The sequence below is a fragment of the Corythoichthys intestinalis genome, chromosome 1 (genome assembly GCF_030265065.1).
Source record: "Corythoichthys intestinalis isolate RoL2023-P3 chromosome 1, ASM3026506v1, whole genome shotgun sequence".
NCBI lineage: Eukaryota > Metazoa > Chordata > Actinopteri > Syngnathiformes > Syngnathidae > Corythoichthys > Corythoichthys intestinalis.
The window spans coordinates 61,428,093-61,447,631 of NC_080395.1; the positions used below are offsets into that span (position 1 = coordinate 61,428,093).

A 19,539-nucleotide genomic window follows, 5' to 3' on the forward strand; every position below is an offset into this window, starting at 1 on the left:
TGTACTACCCTAACCGTCATAATCTTTCCACCTGTTTCTGTTTTGACAGCTGTCTTTTATTTGACGTGTATGCTATGTTGTTTCAGTCGCAAGAGGAGATCAGGTTCTGCAGAGACACAAAATAACACACCAGACCAAGAAAATTGGGTATATTCCTCTTTTTTCTTTAACAAACCCTAAGGAGCAATTCTTTTCAAGTTCATATTTGTTTTTTAAAATTATTTACAATTCAAATCGTTAAAATGGAAAAGGTCTTTATTTTCATTGTCAGCAACGAAATGAACATTGGGAACAACGACATTTGACCTGGCACTCCAGTATAAACATATATATTAAAATAAAATAAACAGGCAAATATACTGTATACTCTAGGGCAGGGGTCGGGAACGTATGGCTCGCGAGCAAGTTCTCGCTCTTTTGATGGCTGCATCTGGCTCGCAGACAAGTCTTTAATTATGGAAAAAAAAAAAAAAAAGTTGCGTTATACTCTTTTGCGCATTGCGCGAAACGGCGATGGTCACTGGTCATATGCTGGTGTTGTGCAGTATCTCACTAGATATCATCAAATGGCAACCTAGATGTGCTCGTTTGATCCCTCCCAAGTCCCATGCCATTGGCTGCGTGAACCTAGGCTGATCTTGGGACAAGTAGTCCATATACTACAACCGGTGATTAGAAAGCCAGTTCGCAGTAATTTTCGTGGGAAAGTGGCAAACATACATGTCGTTGTGTCCATCTATATTCGTATTTATCTATCAATTGCTTTGGCAACGCAGATTAGGCAGCGACACTGTTCAAGTGGGGTCGCTGTATTTTGCTGTCGAAAATAGCGGCCGATGTGCGCATGTGCTTGAAATAAACAACCCTCATTATTAGTTTTGTTTTCTGCGTTTGTCAGCTAATTTTACAAACCCTTTTGAGGCGATGGGGAAAAAGAAATTAAGATGAGGAGGATCGTACTTTTCAGCAGGAACTGACAGAGGAATTTGCCTTTGCGGAGAGTTTTTGACGATTTTTCGGATAAAGACCGTCATGATGTCGAATCAAATTGAGGCAACTCAAGTTAAGGACATAAATTCGGCACAGTTTTTTTCTTTCACTTTGGATGAGTCAAGATGTAAGCAATTCATCCCAATTCAGCGCGATTGCAATGTTTTGACTAGGAAAGGGACAACAAGAGGGGAGGATTTATTCAAGTCCTTCACTGAGTTCGCTAAAGAAAAATCTACCGATGTATAAACTTGTTTCGGTGTGCACTGATTGTGCTCCGTGCGTGGTGGGGAAAACCAGGATTCGTGGCGCTTCGTGAACATGAAGAGACACATCCTAAGTTTCTCAATGCCTGCATGAAGCAAAATCATCAGCAAAACCATGCAGCACCAGAAGTCGCATTAATGGTAAGAAATACTCCTCATTGATTAGCAACAGCATAACAATGTTATTAAAAAGAATTCAGAGACCAACCCAAACCCTTGTACTTTAAAAGTGTTGAAATTACATAAAATGTACAAATTACTTGGATTTTTAGTTTTAAACATTTGTATGGCTCTCACGGAATTACATTCACAAAAATGTTGTGTTCATGGCTCTCTCAACCAAAAAGGTTTCCGACCCCTGCTCTAGGGCTATAAGTGAGTAATAATAGCTTGGTTAGACTGAAAAGTGCAACACAGAAATGGTGCAATGCGGTCCTAAGTTAGCCGCGCCAATTGTGCAACAACAAAAATAAAATATGAATTTAAAAAATTCTATAAATAGAAAAGTGGCCTGACTGATGTGCAGGTTAACGGTTTAGTGCTGGTTACACACACCAGTTGAAGAGCGTTTATGGGGAGTTCATAGTTTATTCAAAAAGGCATTGTGATAGATCTGGTTAGCCATAAATTACGTAAATTTTGAACCTTTATCAAAGATACGTTCTGACATTCTAGAGAGTTGTTTATTATTATTAGTGAGGTTAGCTATGAAACTTACCCTGGAATTAGCATTACAAATGTATTACGTGTTCATAACATTCTTAAATGTCATTTAGGGAAACTTGTAGGAACCCTGTGTACTTGGTCATCGATGTCAAAATATGATTTCCGACTGCTACAAATTGGGAAATAGCAAATACAGTATTGCTCTTTCCAAAATGTTTTTAGGTAAAGGCTGTCAGTCACTTGCTTTAATTAGATTTGGCAGCAAAGTTGACTTCTAGGTTAGACACTTTTTCAACGACTATTTTTCACATATTTATCTACTTATAACTGGTTTGAACATCATAGCGTTCAGAAATATAAGAAAGACGAATTACCCCAAATAAACAATCCCCACAGTCTTATGCTGTTCGCCTTGAACTCCTGGTCACAGGATTTCACTGCAACACATCAATAGAAACGGCAGGGGGCGTAGTAAAACAAAAGATGTTAAAATCATCGTTACACAGACGATACTATCATTATCATACATGTAGCACCATTAGGTAGGATGTCTTTTTTTGTTTCCTATTTACAGTACTTCTGTTTTATTCATGTTTTGCACAGTGCCCTGCTTTTAAAGTATTTTAAACACAATGCGTATGCTTCATTTCTTGATGATAGGCTCCTGGTGAAAGCACAAGCATGGCCCTTGGGTATCAAAAGTAAGTCTGGCCAGTATTTTCTACTATTGTTGTTTTGCATTTTATGAGGAATTTTAAATTTCCAACTTTTTTCTCATCACTATAGACGCAGGAGGCCTTGAAGATTTTTTTGTTTTGTTTTTGTAACGCTTTGAATCCTATTTTGACATGACATTTTAGAATGCGTTTACAATGCATTAAGATTCATAGTCGTAATGTACTGGATTATCGATGCTAATTTTTCTGTCCTGCTTTTTTGAACACCTGATAACTTTATACTGCCTCACAAGATGTAATAAGATTTTTTGGAATAAGTTTGTTAAATAGTCATAAAATTCTATGATCAGCATCAACTGTATATACTTAAAGCTATGAAGTAGATTTTGTCGAAATTGATGTTTGTAAATACGTGTAACGATGCTTTCATTTTTTTATTTCTGTAGAAAACACTCTATAAGATGCACTGCTTTTTTTTGGTGGCATTAAATCTATTCAAATGAATTGACTCATTTTGATTTTTATTAAACCATATAATAGGACCAATCTCAATAAGTCTACGTATTGATGTCAAGATAACATAAGGAAACTGTAAAGACAATGTTAAGGCATTTTGAAATGAAGACGGCATACAGAATTATTACCCTTGATACTTGGTGGCCTGAAATGTTGAATACATTTTGGATTTCTTTATTGTGCATCTGACTAATTAGGGACATTGAATGTTTTGTTAAAAAAAAAAAAAAAAAAACCCTGATAAAATTTAGACAGTTTAATTTGTGTCTGTTTGTGTGTAAATTTAAACACCAATAGCTTATTTTATGTGAGGTGTTTCAGTGCTGCTAATAGATGTTGACTAGTGTTGTAACTCAAGGCTGATTTTTGTGTTGAAACTACATTTTGAACTTGGTGTCGTTTCAGACTAGTCAGATGGGATTTGTTTTCATCTACTATTCTTCAACTTCATGAATGTGATGAGAAGAACCCAAATATCTAATTACTACATATATATTATCAAGAAGTATAATACCAACTGAACAACATTGTTAAAACCCTTATCATTCTGTGATCATTTTAGAATGAAAATCTCCTGTTGTTGCCAGTACTGTATATAAATTATCTGGACTGTGTGCAAGATAATCTGCCATTAGTGGCTTCCAAAAGGGGTAGCTGCAGCGTTTTTATTCGATTGGAAATTATGAGGATAACTTAATGTATTTATATGTAGATGATATGCAGTGAGCAATAGGGCTACAGAAGCCCATGATAGTGGGCAAACTTCACTTTGATGTGCTAATTCAGTCTTTTGAATGTTACACATAATGGATCAGTGCCTGGCTAATGGCAACTTTGAAATTTTGCTCTTGTTATTGTCCTTTATTACTTGATAATTAAGATGAACCGTAATGACATTTTTTCCCGTTGGTTGATGTTGTCCACAGTACTTCCATCCTGTGTTGTGGGCTTTGGGAAGTGATAAAAATGTGGGGAAACTGCTTCATCAGGCCATGTCAGCCCTTAGCTGCTTGTGAAAATATTGACCCTTCCTCCTCGCTTGCTTAACAAACCTTCACGTAGAGTGCGAGCAAATAGCACATGACAGCTTCACTTTATTAAAGGAGGTCTTTAACTCAAGCATGAACTAATGACTTTCTTAACAGGCCTCAACCAAACCTGTCACCTATTGTTTACTTTAGAACTTGATATTAGGAAGTCATTTGTGTGTTGTTTTTCAATCTTCATAGAACAACATTGTCATGTTTAAATTTGACAATTGTATGTTTTGAATATTTTTTTTTTTAAGTTCTAGATGTATAAAACTTTGAGGGGAGGAGGGGGTGGGCTCTTACCCGCTTGTATTCTGACAACAGCATGATTTCTTTTGTTTTCCATAGGTTTGAGTTTATGATAAATGGATCTAGGCCTTCATCATTACCGAAGCTATGCCTTTTGCTGATTGATTGAATCAATTTTCTCTCAATGTCATCTCCATTGTTTAACTCTGGCCAAATGTGTGGCAACCTTATTTCTCGTGAGCAATCACTTTTTTCACCACCCATACTTGTCTGCTCCAGTCAACAAATACGGTTTGGACAGCAGTGTGTGCGGTTCTGTTTGGCTACATCTGTATGGTCGGAGTTAATAGGAGTGCCTTACACTTATAGAACTCCCTTGTCAATTTTCCGGTCTCACCTTTGTGCCCGTAGCTACAGTATAAACTAGGATCTTATTTCAAGTGAGCAACACTGTATAGCATAAAAAACAACTAACTGAAAAGGTTATGCTGTGAACTTTCAACACTGCTTTGGTGAAACAAAGTTGTAATGCATTAATTTGTGTGTATGTACTGTGTGTTTTTGCTATGTTTCTGAGCTCAAAGTAAGTATATCTTGAGAGCCACTGTTGTGCCTGTTTGCTTACTTTGGATGTTGGTCTTACTAAAAGCCTCTCACACTCCCCTCACGTACACACACAGCATGAGTGTACATAGCTTAAACACACACATTAATAACAAATGTAATGTCATTCTTTGTTGAGTGCTTTTAACAGGTTCACACTGACCTTTTAACGTTTAAACTTCCTGAACAAACAGCCGTCACCTGATATGCAAACAAATCTTTATTCACGCGTAGTCACCACCCATTATACTTTGAGAGAGGTGAACGCAAGAGCAAACTGTAGAAACGCCGAAGCCAGTTGCTGGATTTTTACTCAAGAAGGAAAACTGGTGTTTGACATAAAAAGAATACTGTTAGATCACAGAGCATCGTTTTGGCTTGTCTTCTTTGTTACATTTAGGCATTAGGTTTTAAGGGGAGGGTATACAGTAATTTGAAGCAAGATAAATTAATATAAATTGCCATGCTTCCTTTCCTTGCAAATAAGAAGCTTGTGATCGATTGAAATCACCAATCTTTGCCTTTTTTGTAATGCCTTAAAGTTCCTGCAACACAAAAAAAGCATGTTTATTTCATATTACACGCGGTATTTTATGCTCCTGAATGAAATGGACCGCTTGGATGTGTGTGGAAGCAATCGATATATTTATTCAATTCTTTAAATCCCGCACTAGAAAAATGAGACTTCCAGCTGCGGTCTCGGATTGAGGAAGAAGGCGAATGTGACGTCAGCGGACTACTCGTTTTCACAATACAGCCATTACTATTTTATGTAGAAGAACTGCGGATTCAGCTGATTTTGCAGATTAATTTGTTTTTTTGGGTCACGACAGCCCAATGTGCTGCAGGCCTTTATTGCCGCACCAGTGAGAGTGGTCGAGGCTTTTTGGATTTCCAAAAGATCCTGTTCACCGCGAATAATGGCAAAACATGTCAGACAGTCAAGAGACTATTACAGATAACTAAGTGAGTAAGCTATGTGTTTTATGTTATGTCAAATACTGGAATCATGGCAAACATTTTGCGGGTGACAATGCTCCCTGTCCACAGAGAAGGCCACCTGGCCGACGACCGGCGGCTTGTTGCACACCATGGTCGCCAGCCGATAAAGGTGTGCCCGCCTATTGAGCGCTATCCTCGGCTTGGGCACGGGCAGCCCCCCGCTCTAGTCTCCGGTTCTCGATGATGTAGACTTCATCCCCCTTAGTCTTCTTCGCGTGCCTGCCTAGAGAGGCTATACTCTGCTTGGGCTTGGGCAGCCACATGCTCTGATATCGGCCAGTTTGTCCACTGAGAATGCGCTATTTTCTCCGTTCATTCCTCTCTGCGTCCCTGGCGACTAGCGCTGCTTACCTGCTGGGGCTGCAGCAGAACGACGAGCCGAAACTTGCTCGCCGCCTGGGATGGCCGATCGGTGAAGACGATCAACCCCGCCGCCGTGTGTGATATGAGTTGGGGTAGTTTTGTGTGATTTTTCGTTTTCGAAAGGCGAGGAAAAGACTTGGAAAAGCCGCTCGGTTCAGGTTATGTTGCCTGGCTCTCACACCTGCTGTTTTATTTACACTCTTTCCTCTGTCTCCGAAGCTGGGGCAGGGAAATAACAAAAGCCAGACTAACTCCGGTGGCATAAAATACTGTTCGAGAGGTTTAAGAAGTCGGTAGTTTCTAAACATTATGCAGTAATTTAGCCCTGTCAGACTGAATAAATGCATTCTTATTATTTCATATTACATTTATCACAAGACTGTTATTTGTCATGGCCATACAATTTATTTAGCAATTGTGGAAAATACTTAGATATAAAAAGAATATCCTGTAAAAATATTGGAGAAGAGAGACAATTTTCCTGCTCTGTGTCGCATTTTCCTCATTCTGAATCTTCCCCATTGGGCTGTATTCTAAATAAGCTGATATAGTTACTTTGACAAAGTCATCACCCAATGGGAGGCGCTAGAGCGCTATAATGACAGGCGGGGCTAAACGGCAGATTAAAAGACTCTTTTTTTCCGTCATCTGCGCTTCACCAAATTGTTGTAAATAGTTGAATTGGCTCAAAATATGGTTTTAATTCACGTAATAATCCTATTTTTTTTTATTTATTTTTTTTTAAATATGGCTTCATAGGCACTTTAATTAGAGCCGCACACAATTGTTTTTTTTTTTTTTGGGGGGGGGTGTAGTTTAATTCTGAAGACTGACTTAACTAAAAAAATCCACTTATACAATTTATGTATTGGTTTACACACGGAAATTAAACATACAGCTATGTTGGTGGTTTCAATGACATTTTTTATAATACATGATTTTTTTTTTCTTAAAACCATTACATCTTTAATAGGCATTTGTGCAGGGCCTACCTACTCTCAGGCATGAAAATCTCTCACCTTTCGCCGAAATTCGCCGTTTTGAAGTCAAAAAGGGCGACCTACGTGAATTGCGTAGATCCGAGGAGAAATTCTTTTTTTTTTTGGGGGGGGGGGGGGGGGGGGTCGGGAGGTTTTATTTAATTATTATTATTATTATCATCATGTGATTAACTTAGTACGTAAACTAATCGTTTCTTTAAAAAAGTGACACGGACAGTCAGCAAATCCTTCTAGATGCTTCGCTGACGAGAACCAATCATCGGCCCAAGCTGCGTGCCATTATTCCAAACGCGCGCACTCCTTACGTGAAACAAGAAGTGCTCGGCGAGCCTTTGGTTGCATTGCAAAGCTGCGAAAACAAAAAGCAGGCCTTATCCACACCGGGGCAGACCAGAGCGCAGCATACACACTTGCCTGTATTTGCCAGCAGATTGAATTTGGTGAGTAATGGTTTCAATCGTTTTCACATTTTGCGATATAAAAAAGTTACTGCCATTCGTTGCAGCTTGCGTTGAACACTGCCAGAGCTAGCCAAATCTCCCATGGGAAAAAAAAAGCTCCCGTTAAATTGGCGTCGAGCTTGTGTATTTAGCGGTAATATAAACGAAGAAACACACCGTTGAGTCAAATTAAGCGGCATGCTCTCGGATTGAGGGGTCGCATCGCATCGCTCCCGTCGTCCGCCTTAGACGCGTTATTTTCGGCTGGGACTTGAGCTGACGGCCGGTGTCGGCACAACACCGACCCGATGAGTGGTGGGAATGACTCTTGCTTCTTAAAGCTTTTCAGAAATACAGGGATCCCTCGTTTTTCGCGGTTAATGGGGACCAGAACCCGCCGCAATAAGTGAAAACCGCGAAGTAGCGCCCCCCCCCCCCCCCCCCCATTTTTTTGTGTGTGTTCAATGTATTTATTCAGATTTTACATTGGAAAAAAGATACATATATATAAGACGTTTTTTCACTTTTTTCACCAAAGTATCATTTATAAATGGTTTTCAAGCACTTCAAAATCTAAGAATTATATACTGAGTCTACTCAAACCCTCTCAGGCTTTGTTAAAAGGTGATTGACACATGTGCAAAGTTTTTCTTTTTATATATATTTTTTTGTTTGAAGCAACTTATTTGATTGAATAATAAAAACACAAATGTCCTAGCCAAAATGTGGCCCAAACGCAAAACATTACTTCAATGGAAAAATTTGTTTCAATCAAGAAAAATAGTTTTCAAATGCTTTTTTTGTCTCAAATTTATTTTGCAATCAAAAACATTTTTTTTTTAATTGAAGTGACTTTTTTGGGATTAAAAGTATAACTGTATTTTGATTGAAGCAACTTTGTTTTTGATAGAAGTAACTTTGTTTTTTGATTGAATAATAAAAACACAAATCTACCTCCATCGTTATTGAGAGAGAAAGAAATTAAGAAAGCTTTAAAACTAAAAGCCACCGGGGAGTCTTTTTTTTTTTTTTTTTTTTTTTTTTATATTTAGATTTCATTACATAGACATGCCTCGTAGGGAAAGGAGATTGAGGGATTAAAAAAAGGAGTTGGATGAGGCTGCTAAAGGCAGTGGATGCCTCATCAGCTGGGTGAATAGCAGACCTGGTAAGAACAGGTTTGCAAGGATAGTCGGGTATTAAATACAATTATAAACACAATTACAATGTTATTTTTCTATAAGATTTTATGTCATTGCTTTATTAATCATTAGGTACTAGAGTTGTTAAGTATGGATAATAATGAAATAATAGTTTTGAGAAAACTGTGCTGTTGGTGGCTCAGTGACCATCTGATGTGGTTTGTTCTTAGATGAACAAGTTGAGGAAGGAAGTTTTGATGCAGAGGTTGAAGGAAGAAAAGAGGCAGACTGACTGAGTCACAGCCAGAAAGTGTGGATGACAGTTTTGATTTCTATTCACTGTTGCCCCCTCCCAATTAAAGTATGTCACAGTCGCAGCCAATTATTATCTAAAGCTGGTTAAAATTGGAGTTATGTTGTTTTAAGTTGTATTAAATACTTGTTCATGTGCCCCTTTTGATCTACGAGCACCCGCCCCTCCACCGGTCTCTGCACGGCCCTGCTGAAACACAGTGTGGGTCGACAGAGCTCAATATTTTGTTGGGGTGTACAGTGTACTGGAACATATTTCCTCCACACCCTTCTCACCTTTTTAACCCCTGACCCATTTTCATGCCTGTACTCTTCAAAACACTGTGATACCACCTACTGCCATAAGAGTTGTAGTGTGTTTAAATCGTCCCTCTCATTCCAACACTACTTGGAACAGTCACACCCATATACTGTATATGTGTGTGTGTGTATGTATGTATATATATATATATATATATATATATTAGGGCTGTCAAACGATTAAAAGTTTTAATCAAATTAATCACAGCTTAAAAATTAATTAATCATAATTAATTGCAATTCAAACCATCTCTAAAATATACCATATTTTTCCGTAAATTATTGTTGGAATGGAAAGATGAGACACAAGACGGATATATATATTCAACATACTGTACATAAGTTCTGTATTTGTTTATTATACATTATATTATATATATATGTATATTAACATTATTAACATTCTTTCTGTTAAAGGGATCCACAGACAGAAAGACTTGTAGTTCTTCAAAGATAAATGTTAGTACAAGTTATAGTAATTTTATATTAAAACCCCTCTTAATGTTTTCGTTTTGATAAAATTTGTAAAATTTTCAATAAAAAATAAACTAGTAGCTCGCCATTGTTGACGTTGCTGACGTCACACGAGCTCCCTGCCGTTCTTCCACAGTGTTTTAAACTTCGTAAGGTAGTGATTGAAATACACCACAAGGTGTCAATGGCGAGTTTTATATTACTTAGAAATCAAGCCAACGAGCGTGTTTTGTCCCTCGACTGACGCCGTAGTTCTGTTTACTGGTCCATACATTGTACACGGTTATTTAAGTGCTGGCTTCACAACGTACGAGACCTCTGATAGTTTGTATACATTGTGACTAAATATTGCCCTCCAGTGTATTTGTTGAGCTAAACTAAATGTTTGAATAGAGTTTGACCAAAGTGTGAGGAAGTTTTATGTGTATTTTGCCTAGCTATTTTGATTGGGAATGAACATTATTATTATTATTTTTTTTTTGAGATAGAAATATTATTTTTGTTTTGCTTTCACTAAATGATACTTATGTTTGTTGTGAAGGAGTTGCCGAAGCTTATGTCAATAAATGGCGGGTCCAATGAACTCCTGTGTCCACTCGCCTTTTTCTGCCTCTTAGCTCTCAATGTGCAAAGCAAAAAACAGTGTCATTGTAATCTGTTTGAGGCAATGCATGAGAGGGTCATTCCGTGCATATGTTAAATGCATCAAATATTTTAACATGATTAATTTAAAAAATTAATTACCGCCCGTTAGCGATAAAATTTGACAGGTCTGTCTGTCTGTCTGTCATCTCCATCCATACTAGTGTGTGTGTACTGTATGTATATAAGCCTGTCGCAATATGCAAAATTCCATTTGGCGCACGATAAATAAAAATGAAGGCAGTAATTTTTCCGCTGCGATTTATCGCTTCGCGTGCACGTGTGTGCACGCGTGTGGCAGACGTGCTGTTAAAAGTTCGGATTCCTTGTTACCAACTGCGCAAAATGCATCTTCGTTCTAGGTCTGGCAAAAACTAGCGCCGGAGCCAATCGTTCCCATTATATCCTATTGTTCAGCCTATACCGGCCGCGTCAGTGCTCCGGAGTGACTGCGGACCATCTACGGTGCGCCGGTGTTGTTGACGAGTGGGCGCTCCCGTCAGGAGTGTCATTTCACGCGGGGCGGCTATTTTTCGGCACAACGCCGGATATTTACAACGAATTCTGCCAAAACATTGTTACCGACTTGGCTGCTACGAACAACCTCGCCTTGACAACGAACAGCTGAATGAAATTAAGAGCGCTGTGCTTCAAACTCGTCCTGTTTATGAAAGCCGATTGTCATATGCTGGTGTTGTGTAGTAATGAGCAGACATGCCTTCAGCGGCGCTTGCTAACTTTTTTAATGCCCGCGCACACTAGATATCATGAAATAGCAAACTAGATGTGCTACGTTCCATGCCATTGGCTACGTGAGCCCAGAGTGATTATGGGACACGTAGTCCATATACTACATCGATTAATTCTAAACTGTCATGACCGAATGGAAGTTAAGAAGGCCAAATCAATCCATACCAGTGACTATAGATAATGTTGCAAATATTGTTAATTCAGTACGTGACACAGATGGATTCGGACCACAAATAGGATGTCTTGCTCATGTAGTAAACCTAGCTGCAAGAGAGCTGTAGCAATCAACAGTGTGCCCTGCCTCACTTTACAAACAGTAAAGATTGTTCTCAGCACTTTTATACGAAATTTTTTCAGATCAATAAGAAGTAAGCACATAAATATTATGCACGAAAATGCATGTTTATATGATAGCAATTTAATTTTTGCTCGTTAGCAAAAAAAAAACAAAATAAAACGAAACAAAAAAAAAAATTTTTTTTTTTTTTTTTACAGAGCATTCAATGTATTGAATCGGATCGAAAATCGTGTCCCCCGTATCAAAAATCGTACCGAACCGTGACTTAACTGTATCGTTGCATCCCTAAGGAACACCATTGCAGGAGCTATGACGGGAAAAGTTTTCATTTGCCTAAATGCTTAAGTTATGAAGTGCAATTGTTTTTTGTTTTTTTTGACACATTTATTCTGTGTTTCTGTGCAGTATCAATATTGTTATCTTTTACTTAAAGGGGATGTTTCGGCAAAGGGGGTGTGAGACATCAATAGAACCGTTATGCGCCAAGATAACAAATATTGATAAAGTTAACAAAAAAATCAATCACATTAATGAGCAATTATCGAAAATAGATCGAAAATGACGAACACTACCGAAAGTGTTCCGGAAACAGCCGAATGGGGCGGCGACGTCACGACAAGTGATTGAAAGTCGAGGCGGAGCTAGGTGCCATTGTTTTTTAACGACGAGAGAGTAGCGTTGGGGTTTGTTTGACCAAAACATCACAACAATGGTTCAAAACTGCTGTGCTATGTGGTGTACAAATAGTTGTTTATCGGAATATAGTATCCATGAGTTCCTGAACGCGAAAAAAAAAGCTGGACTACACAGAAAATGGGTAAAGTTCGTCCGTGCAAAGAGGGCTAATTTTCTAGACACAGCCTCCGGCACGCTTTTCTGTGGTGCGCATTTTCCAACTGAAAGCTTCTCGAACTATGGACAAGAGAAATCGGGTTTTGCTAAAAGATTGCTGCTCAAAGGAGATGCGGTGCCGACCATAGATGCACAGCCACCTAAATGTCCCGAGATATCAAGAGAGAGACGATGACTGCTAAAGGAGGCTAAAGCTACGCAAAGGAGGGAGCAGCCAAGCTTGAAATGGCCAGAGTGAGTACTCTTTTATAATAAAAAAAAATGTCACGCCTTTGGATACAGGACTCGACACATGTATAAATGATCGTTCGTAAAATATATAGAACAAATCCTCTGATCCCGTTCATATTTGTGTCTGTTGGCAGAGCGAAAAGCTATGATAGCGCAATAAATTATAATTATTCTATGCATTCCTTTATTTTGCAGTCACGGTGTATCAGCTTCACAAAAAGAAATGCTAAACAAATCATTGGTGTTTCCCACACGATCTGCTGCCGATGTTTCATCAGTGTCATTGCTCCCCTCAATGACCGTTTCATTACGCTGCATTGGCGTTCGTTTGGGCTCAAATTGGTCACCTATAACACCGATTAAAGCTTTGCAACTCTCCTCGTCACCATTAGATGAACATTCGTTACGTCCTTCTACGTCGGATTCGTCGCTGAAACTAGAAACGAAATTGTCTGCCATCATCGCCGCCATTCAGTATTAAAGCACTGAGCCTTTTTCTTGTTGAAGAAACAGCCCTCACTGCCAACTCTGAATTCTCTTTTATTGACAACGAGCGGTGTTTCTTCATGAGGGAACCTGGAATATGTGCAGGACGAACACAATGCATCAGCATAAACAGCTCAAAACACCCCTAATTCTCCCCACACTAGAAGGAATTATATTGATGCAGACAGGCGCTGCCCCCCTAGTGGCCGGTGGCACTCTCTTCACTTGACGTGACGTCACGCACACAATCTGCCAGATCTCGGGCGCCGGTCGTTTTAGCTTGACAATCGAGCCAAATTTCTCTCATTTTCTTGTGTGTAATTACACGAAGTGGCATGATATGAATACAAAAGGCATGCGTTTATGGATAAATGATGGAATATCAAAATTTTCCCAGGGCGCTACATCCCCTTTAAGAGGCATGGTCTATTGTTTTTAGTTGTGATTTCTTAGAAAGTATTTTTGAATTTAAGAGTAAATATTTATCGCGTTTAAATGGGTGTATTTGATCTATTAATATATACTGTATTCTCACTGTGTTATTGTAAATTGGTTTTTAAAAAAATTGGGGGGGTGCAATAATATCGCATATCGCAATAATTTATGAGAATAATTATCGCACACTAAAACTTGTTATCGCGACAGGCCTATATGTGTGTGTGTGTATATATATATATATATATATATATATGTATGTGTATATGTATATATATGTATGTGTATATGTATGTATGTGTATATATATATGTACAGTGCCTTGCAAAAGTATTCGGCCCCCTTGAACCTTGCAACCTTTCGCCACATTTCAGGCTTCAAACATAAAGATATAAAATTTTAATTTTTTGTCAAGAATCAACAACAAGTGGGACACAATCGTGAAGTGGAACAAAATTTATTGGATGATTTAAACTTTTAACAAATAAAAAACTGAAAAGTGGGGCGTGCAATATTATTCGGCCCCCTTGCATTAATACTTTGTAGCGCCACCTTTTGCTCCAATTACAGCTGCAAGTCGCTTGTGGTATGTTTCTATCAGTTTTGCACATCGAGAGACTTGACATTCTTGCCCATTCTTCCTTGCAAAACAGCTCGAGCTCAGTGAGGTTGGATGGAGAGTGTTTGTGAACAGCAGTCTTCAGCTCTTTCCAAGGATTCTCGATTGGATTCAGGTCTGGGCTTTGACTTGGCCATTCTAACACCTGGATACGTTTATTTTTGAACCATTCCATTGTAGATTTGGCTTTATGTTTTGGATCATTGTCCTGTTGGAAGATAAATCTCCGTCCCAGTCTCAGGTCTTGTGTAGATACCAACAGGTTTTCTTCCAGAATGTTCCTGTATTTGGCTGCATCCATCTTCCCGTCAATTTTAACCATCTTCCCTGTCCCTGCTGGAGAAAAGCAGGCCCAAACCATGATGCAAGAATGTCAGTCTCTCGATGTGCAAAACTGATAGAAACATACCCCAAGCGACTTGCAGCTGTAATTGGAGCAAAAGGTGGCGCTACAAAGTATTAACGCAAGGGGGCCGAATAATATTGCACGCCCCACTTTTCAGTTTTTTATTTGTTAAGAAAGTTTAAATTATCCAATAAATTTTGTTCCACTTCACGATTGTGTCCCACTTGTTGTTGATTCTTGACAAAAAATTAAAATTTTATATCTTTATGTTTGAAGCCTGAAATGTGGCAAAAGGTTGCAAGGTTCAAGGGGGCCGAATACTTTTGCAAGGCACTGTATGTTTATGTGTGTGTGTGTGTGTATATATATTATGGATGTGTCGATCGCATATTTTTGCGTCGGAGTCACCTGATTTTAAGAATCTGCAGATATATAATGTGTGTATATATACAGTGGTACCTCGACACGCGGATTTAATTTTGTTCCAGGACATGGTTTATATGTCGAACACGTGTGGAATTATGTACTATAGCCACCCTTTGCTCTGATTACTTTTTTTGCACACTGTCGCTATTCTTTTGATGGGCTTCAAGAGGGAGTCACCTAAAATGTTTTTTAACTTCACAGATATGCCTTTTCAGGGTTGAGTTGTGGAATGTATTGCTTTATCAATGGGGTTGGGACCTTCATTTGTGTTGCATTGAATGTAGTGTGTCCAAACCTTTGGCCTGTACTGTATACAGTATACGTGTTGTAGGAGCGAATTAAGCTATTTGTGAGTTTTGTTTAGAGCCATTGTTGAGTATAGTGTTTTGCTTGTTGCATGGCGTAATTTCAAATGATGATTAAATGATGTAGTGTACAGAAACTCTGAATCTCAGGCATTGTACCTAGTATAACTAAGGTCCATAATAGAACACGTGTTGAAATATATCCCTTTACGAAGACAATAAAATTGAAAAGAAATTCTTAATTTTTTAATGTGATCATTTCATGAAAATTTCAAATCTAACTTAATGATCATCTCGATAAATTATAGTAGCCTAGAGTTGCTGTCTTTGGGAGTATTTCATTTCCGATGAGAGTGCACTGTCACTGTGCCCACAGCGGTCCTTTTTAAGAGCCAATGCACTAACGTCTTCTCCCCAGTCATCTCGCAGACAAATCCCCAGTCCTATTTGAGGCAAGGTCTGGCAGGCCAGAGTTTTGAATGGAATATAAATGACATCATTATGTAATATTCAATCTGTTGCTAGTGCAATATCCTATTCCACAGATAGCAAGGCTCCCCCCTGTACTACCCACCCCATATGCTCTGGCCTCACCGGTCGTTGGTTCTTTTTCATGAAGAATATTAAAGACTTATTAAATTAATCTGCGCGCGTTGGCGCATGTTATTGCATAGCAGAGATTTGTGAAGCGAATGGAGCCATTAGGCTGCACTGTAAGCTGATTTATTAAGGGTAGCAGGGATTCACCAAAGAGATAACCTGTTTTATTTTGCATAAGTGAACACTTTTTGTTCAAATCCGCTTAGGTCACTCCTCCCGCCTTTTGCGCAAGTCAAACTGTTTCTTGCCCTTTTCAATACTGCGGTCATATGATGTATTATTATAACTTTGCATCTTTTTGACCACTTTAATCAAAGTGTATTGCTGCCCTGCTGTGTCGGTAAGCCTTGGTGGACAGTGAATTATTCTATTTTTAAAACGAACACCTTTAAAAGAGGTGAATTGAGCAGAGTAGAATTAATATAATTCCATTTTATTTTATTTTTATTTATTTTTTGCTTTGATTTCCTGACTCGAGTAAGTTGAGTGTTTATTTGAAAAGAGATGCAACTGTGGTGAGGCTTGTGTCATACAGTTTTTACAGTACATGGAAGGCGTCATGCAGAAAGGATGATGATGTGAGCTAAAGCTGCTCAATGGGTGTGAGTGTGACATCTAGTGTGTTTTCTAACCTGAACTGAATGAGTGAGCAAGTTCAGCACCAAATGAATGTAGCCCAGGTGCCTAACCTCATTTAACAGAGCGTATGCCAGGAGTTTAATTTAGCGTGAGATTTTTGGGGCCTCCTTTGGGTCAACAGTTTAGCGTTTGCTCCCAGCCCCCCCCCTCACCTCCCTTTCTTTTTTCAAGCTTTGAGACGGTCTGTTCTCAATTATATCTGCAAAATTGCTTTATTGGTTCCATGCTAGATTAAATATTCATTATGCTAAACTAAGGGCTTCTATTCTATATAAATCCCTGTTATGTTTGGCTGGCAGGCTGTCTAAAGCCACGTGAGAAGGACTTGTGGTGCTCTGACCGCCTCGTTTGTTTTTGTTCTGATGTAAATGATGACGTGATCATGTTTTCCTACCTTTGTGTCCTTCTGGCCAGGAACAAACAGGGCTTTTCAGAAAGGTTGAAAACCTAGAATTTAAAGTGGGTATGGGAAAAATAAACAAGTGGATCCGTTGGCTCCGTGGCAGAGGACCAGCACCCATCAATCCAAAATGAAATAGAGTGAAAAGATGTTTGTGTCTTCATGTCCATACAGTATGTTCGGAAGAAGGAGGGTAGACAGTGAGTAGGAAAGATATCACATTTCAAATATGACCACTTTCCCTGAAAATATTTACCTAATATTTGTTTTCTCTTTCTAAGTAGAAGTGACCTTTTAGATTGCATAGGTTGCTCCAAAGACCTCCTGGAAAATGAAATCTGTAGTATTTGAAATTCCTGAGTGGATTGGCCTGGACTGCCCAGAGTAAGCCCGTGTTTATTTGTTTTCAGACTGCAGGGGGATCGAGGTTGTGTTGACACAGAAGGTATTTGCTTTGTCTTCTGTTCAAATTATGAAAGGATTCTTAGTGCAGATGGTCCGGAATAGGACGAACTTCAAGCAGCTGTGTACTCTTCTCTCCTCCCAGACAAAAGGTTTTGTTTCTTTGCCAACTAATATGTTTTATTTGCTACTGTGACTTTATTTCTTATAGATTTTTAGATCCTTAAACCTGTGCTTCATAAGTGCAGCCAACATTCCAGCCTTTGGCCTCAAGCTGTTAGCTAGTTGGACTTTCAAGTCATTCTTGAATGAAACGGACAAATAAAATGAGAACCTGCTGTTTTTGAGAGAAACATCTGAGGAGCAGTCAAACTTTGAAGCATGACCTTCAGTTATCAACATTCATGCTCCTGCCAGGCCCCGAGAAGCTATTTAGAGGTCGCAATGCAGAATATAAACAGTCTTGCTTTGAGTGTTTGCAGGACTGGTAACTAATAATCAGCCAACAAAATGTGTAGTACAGACACAAACAATGCAGCTCATGATGATCAAACACTGGCCACTGTGACAAGCTCAACAGCCATTTTGAGTAATGACAGTCCAAAATGTTTTCCAAGCAATAGGTGCTTGTTACCTTTTAGACAGCTCTTTGCTCTTCGTGTTGAATGTAAATCAAGGGCGTAGGTTTGCATAGGGACGGTAGGGACATAACAGTACCAACTTTTTAGGATGCTCAAAATATCCCCACCAACTTTTAAGCAACCTTATTTACATTATATAATGTGTTCAGCTCTATAGGTTGTTTAGATTGTCTTCCCATATATTGTAAGGATATAATTGATCCTACTATTATGAAGTGAATTATTTTCATGATGCTCAGTCCTTACAGTTAGCGTTTTTCACTTGCTGAATATTCCGGTCCATTTTTTCCAACTAAAACTCACGTTTGATTGATTGATGACTTGCATTTATATAAAATGTATTGATTTAGTTTCTACATTATTATTTTTTTAAAAATATTTTTATTTCTAGCCTAAGCAGACATTTTTCTCCAGATAATCGTACATTAATAATAGTCGAGGTAAAAAGTTTTCATTTTTGTTGCGTTTAGCTGTGTTTGTGGAAAAAAACAGTCGTGTTTTACCGAAAGGAAGGCTCCATTTTTATTTTTTGTTATATGCTGACTAAGAATTTTTTTCAGTTATAATTATTTAATTAGACAGACAAGGTTTAGTGGTCTCATGACAAATGTTTATTTTTTCCATTCCTGGAAACTTAAGAGAAATTAACAAGTGTGGATTTATTGTGTATGTTAATGTAATTTGAGTTACGTTTAAATGTTGCAATTTAAATTAGCTAATAACATCCAGACATTTATTCTGGAAATTTTCAAAATGTTTCCTGAGTAGTTTTTGAAAACAAAGGTTTGAATCGAACGGTGTATCACCTGAACTAACACACGTGAAAGTCAATACAAGTCAAGACAGATTTATTTTGCATTGATCATTTAGCCTATCAATTAATTAAGTTCATATTTGTGAGAAAAGTAGCCCTGACACCCGTTCACCCAGTCTGTTTGGTCTTATTTACAGTGCCTTGCAAAAGTATTCGGCCCCCTTGAACCTTGCAACCTTTCGCCACATTTCAGGCTTCAAACATAAAGATATAAAATTTTAATTTTTTGTCAAGAATCAACAACAAGTGGGACACAATCGTGAAGTGGAACAAAATTTATTGGATGATTTAAACTTTTAACAAATAAAAAACTGAAAAGTGGGGCGTGCAATATTATTCGGCCCCCTTGCGTTAATACTTTGTAGCGCCACCTTTTGCTCCAATTACAGCTGCAAGTCGCTTGGGGTATGTTTCTATCAGTTTTGCACATTGAGAGACTGACATTCATGCCCATTCTTCCTTGCAAAACAGCTCGAGCTCAGTGAGGTTGGATGGAGAGTGTTTGTGAACAGCAGTCTTCAGCTCTTTCCACAGATTCTCGATTGGATTCAGGTCTGGACTTTGACTTGGCCATTTTACCACCTGGATACGTTTATTTTTGAACCATTCCATTGTAGATTT

The 19,539-nt window shown here is 38.5% G+C and overlaps 1 protein-coding gene across 7 annotated transcripts in view; it reads left to right on the plus strand.

The window, feature by feature from the left end:
• LOC130927518 (kinesin-like protein KIF23) overlaps nt 1-3,109 on the plus strand; it is a 32,359-nt gene extending 29,250 nt beyond the window's left edge. For 3 of the 7 annotated variants that reach the window (XM_057853410.1, XM_057853418.1, XM_057853428.1), the window contains 3 exons: nt 87-147; nt 2,583-2,623; nt 2,709-3,109. In XM_057853410.1, the coding sequence (XP_057709393.1) occupies nt 87-147; nt 2,583-2,623; nt 2,709-2,724 (118 nt within the window). In that variant the 3' untranslated portion in view covers nt 2,725-3,109. The remainder of the gene's footprint in view (nt 1-86; nt 148-2,582; nt 2,624-2,708) is intronic. The other 4 variants (XM_057853441.1, XM_057853451.1, XM_057853438.1 and 1 more) reach the window with 2 other exon arrangements.
• The last annotated feature ends 16,430 nt before the right edge of the window (nt 3,110-19,539 follow it).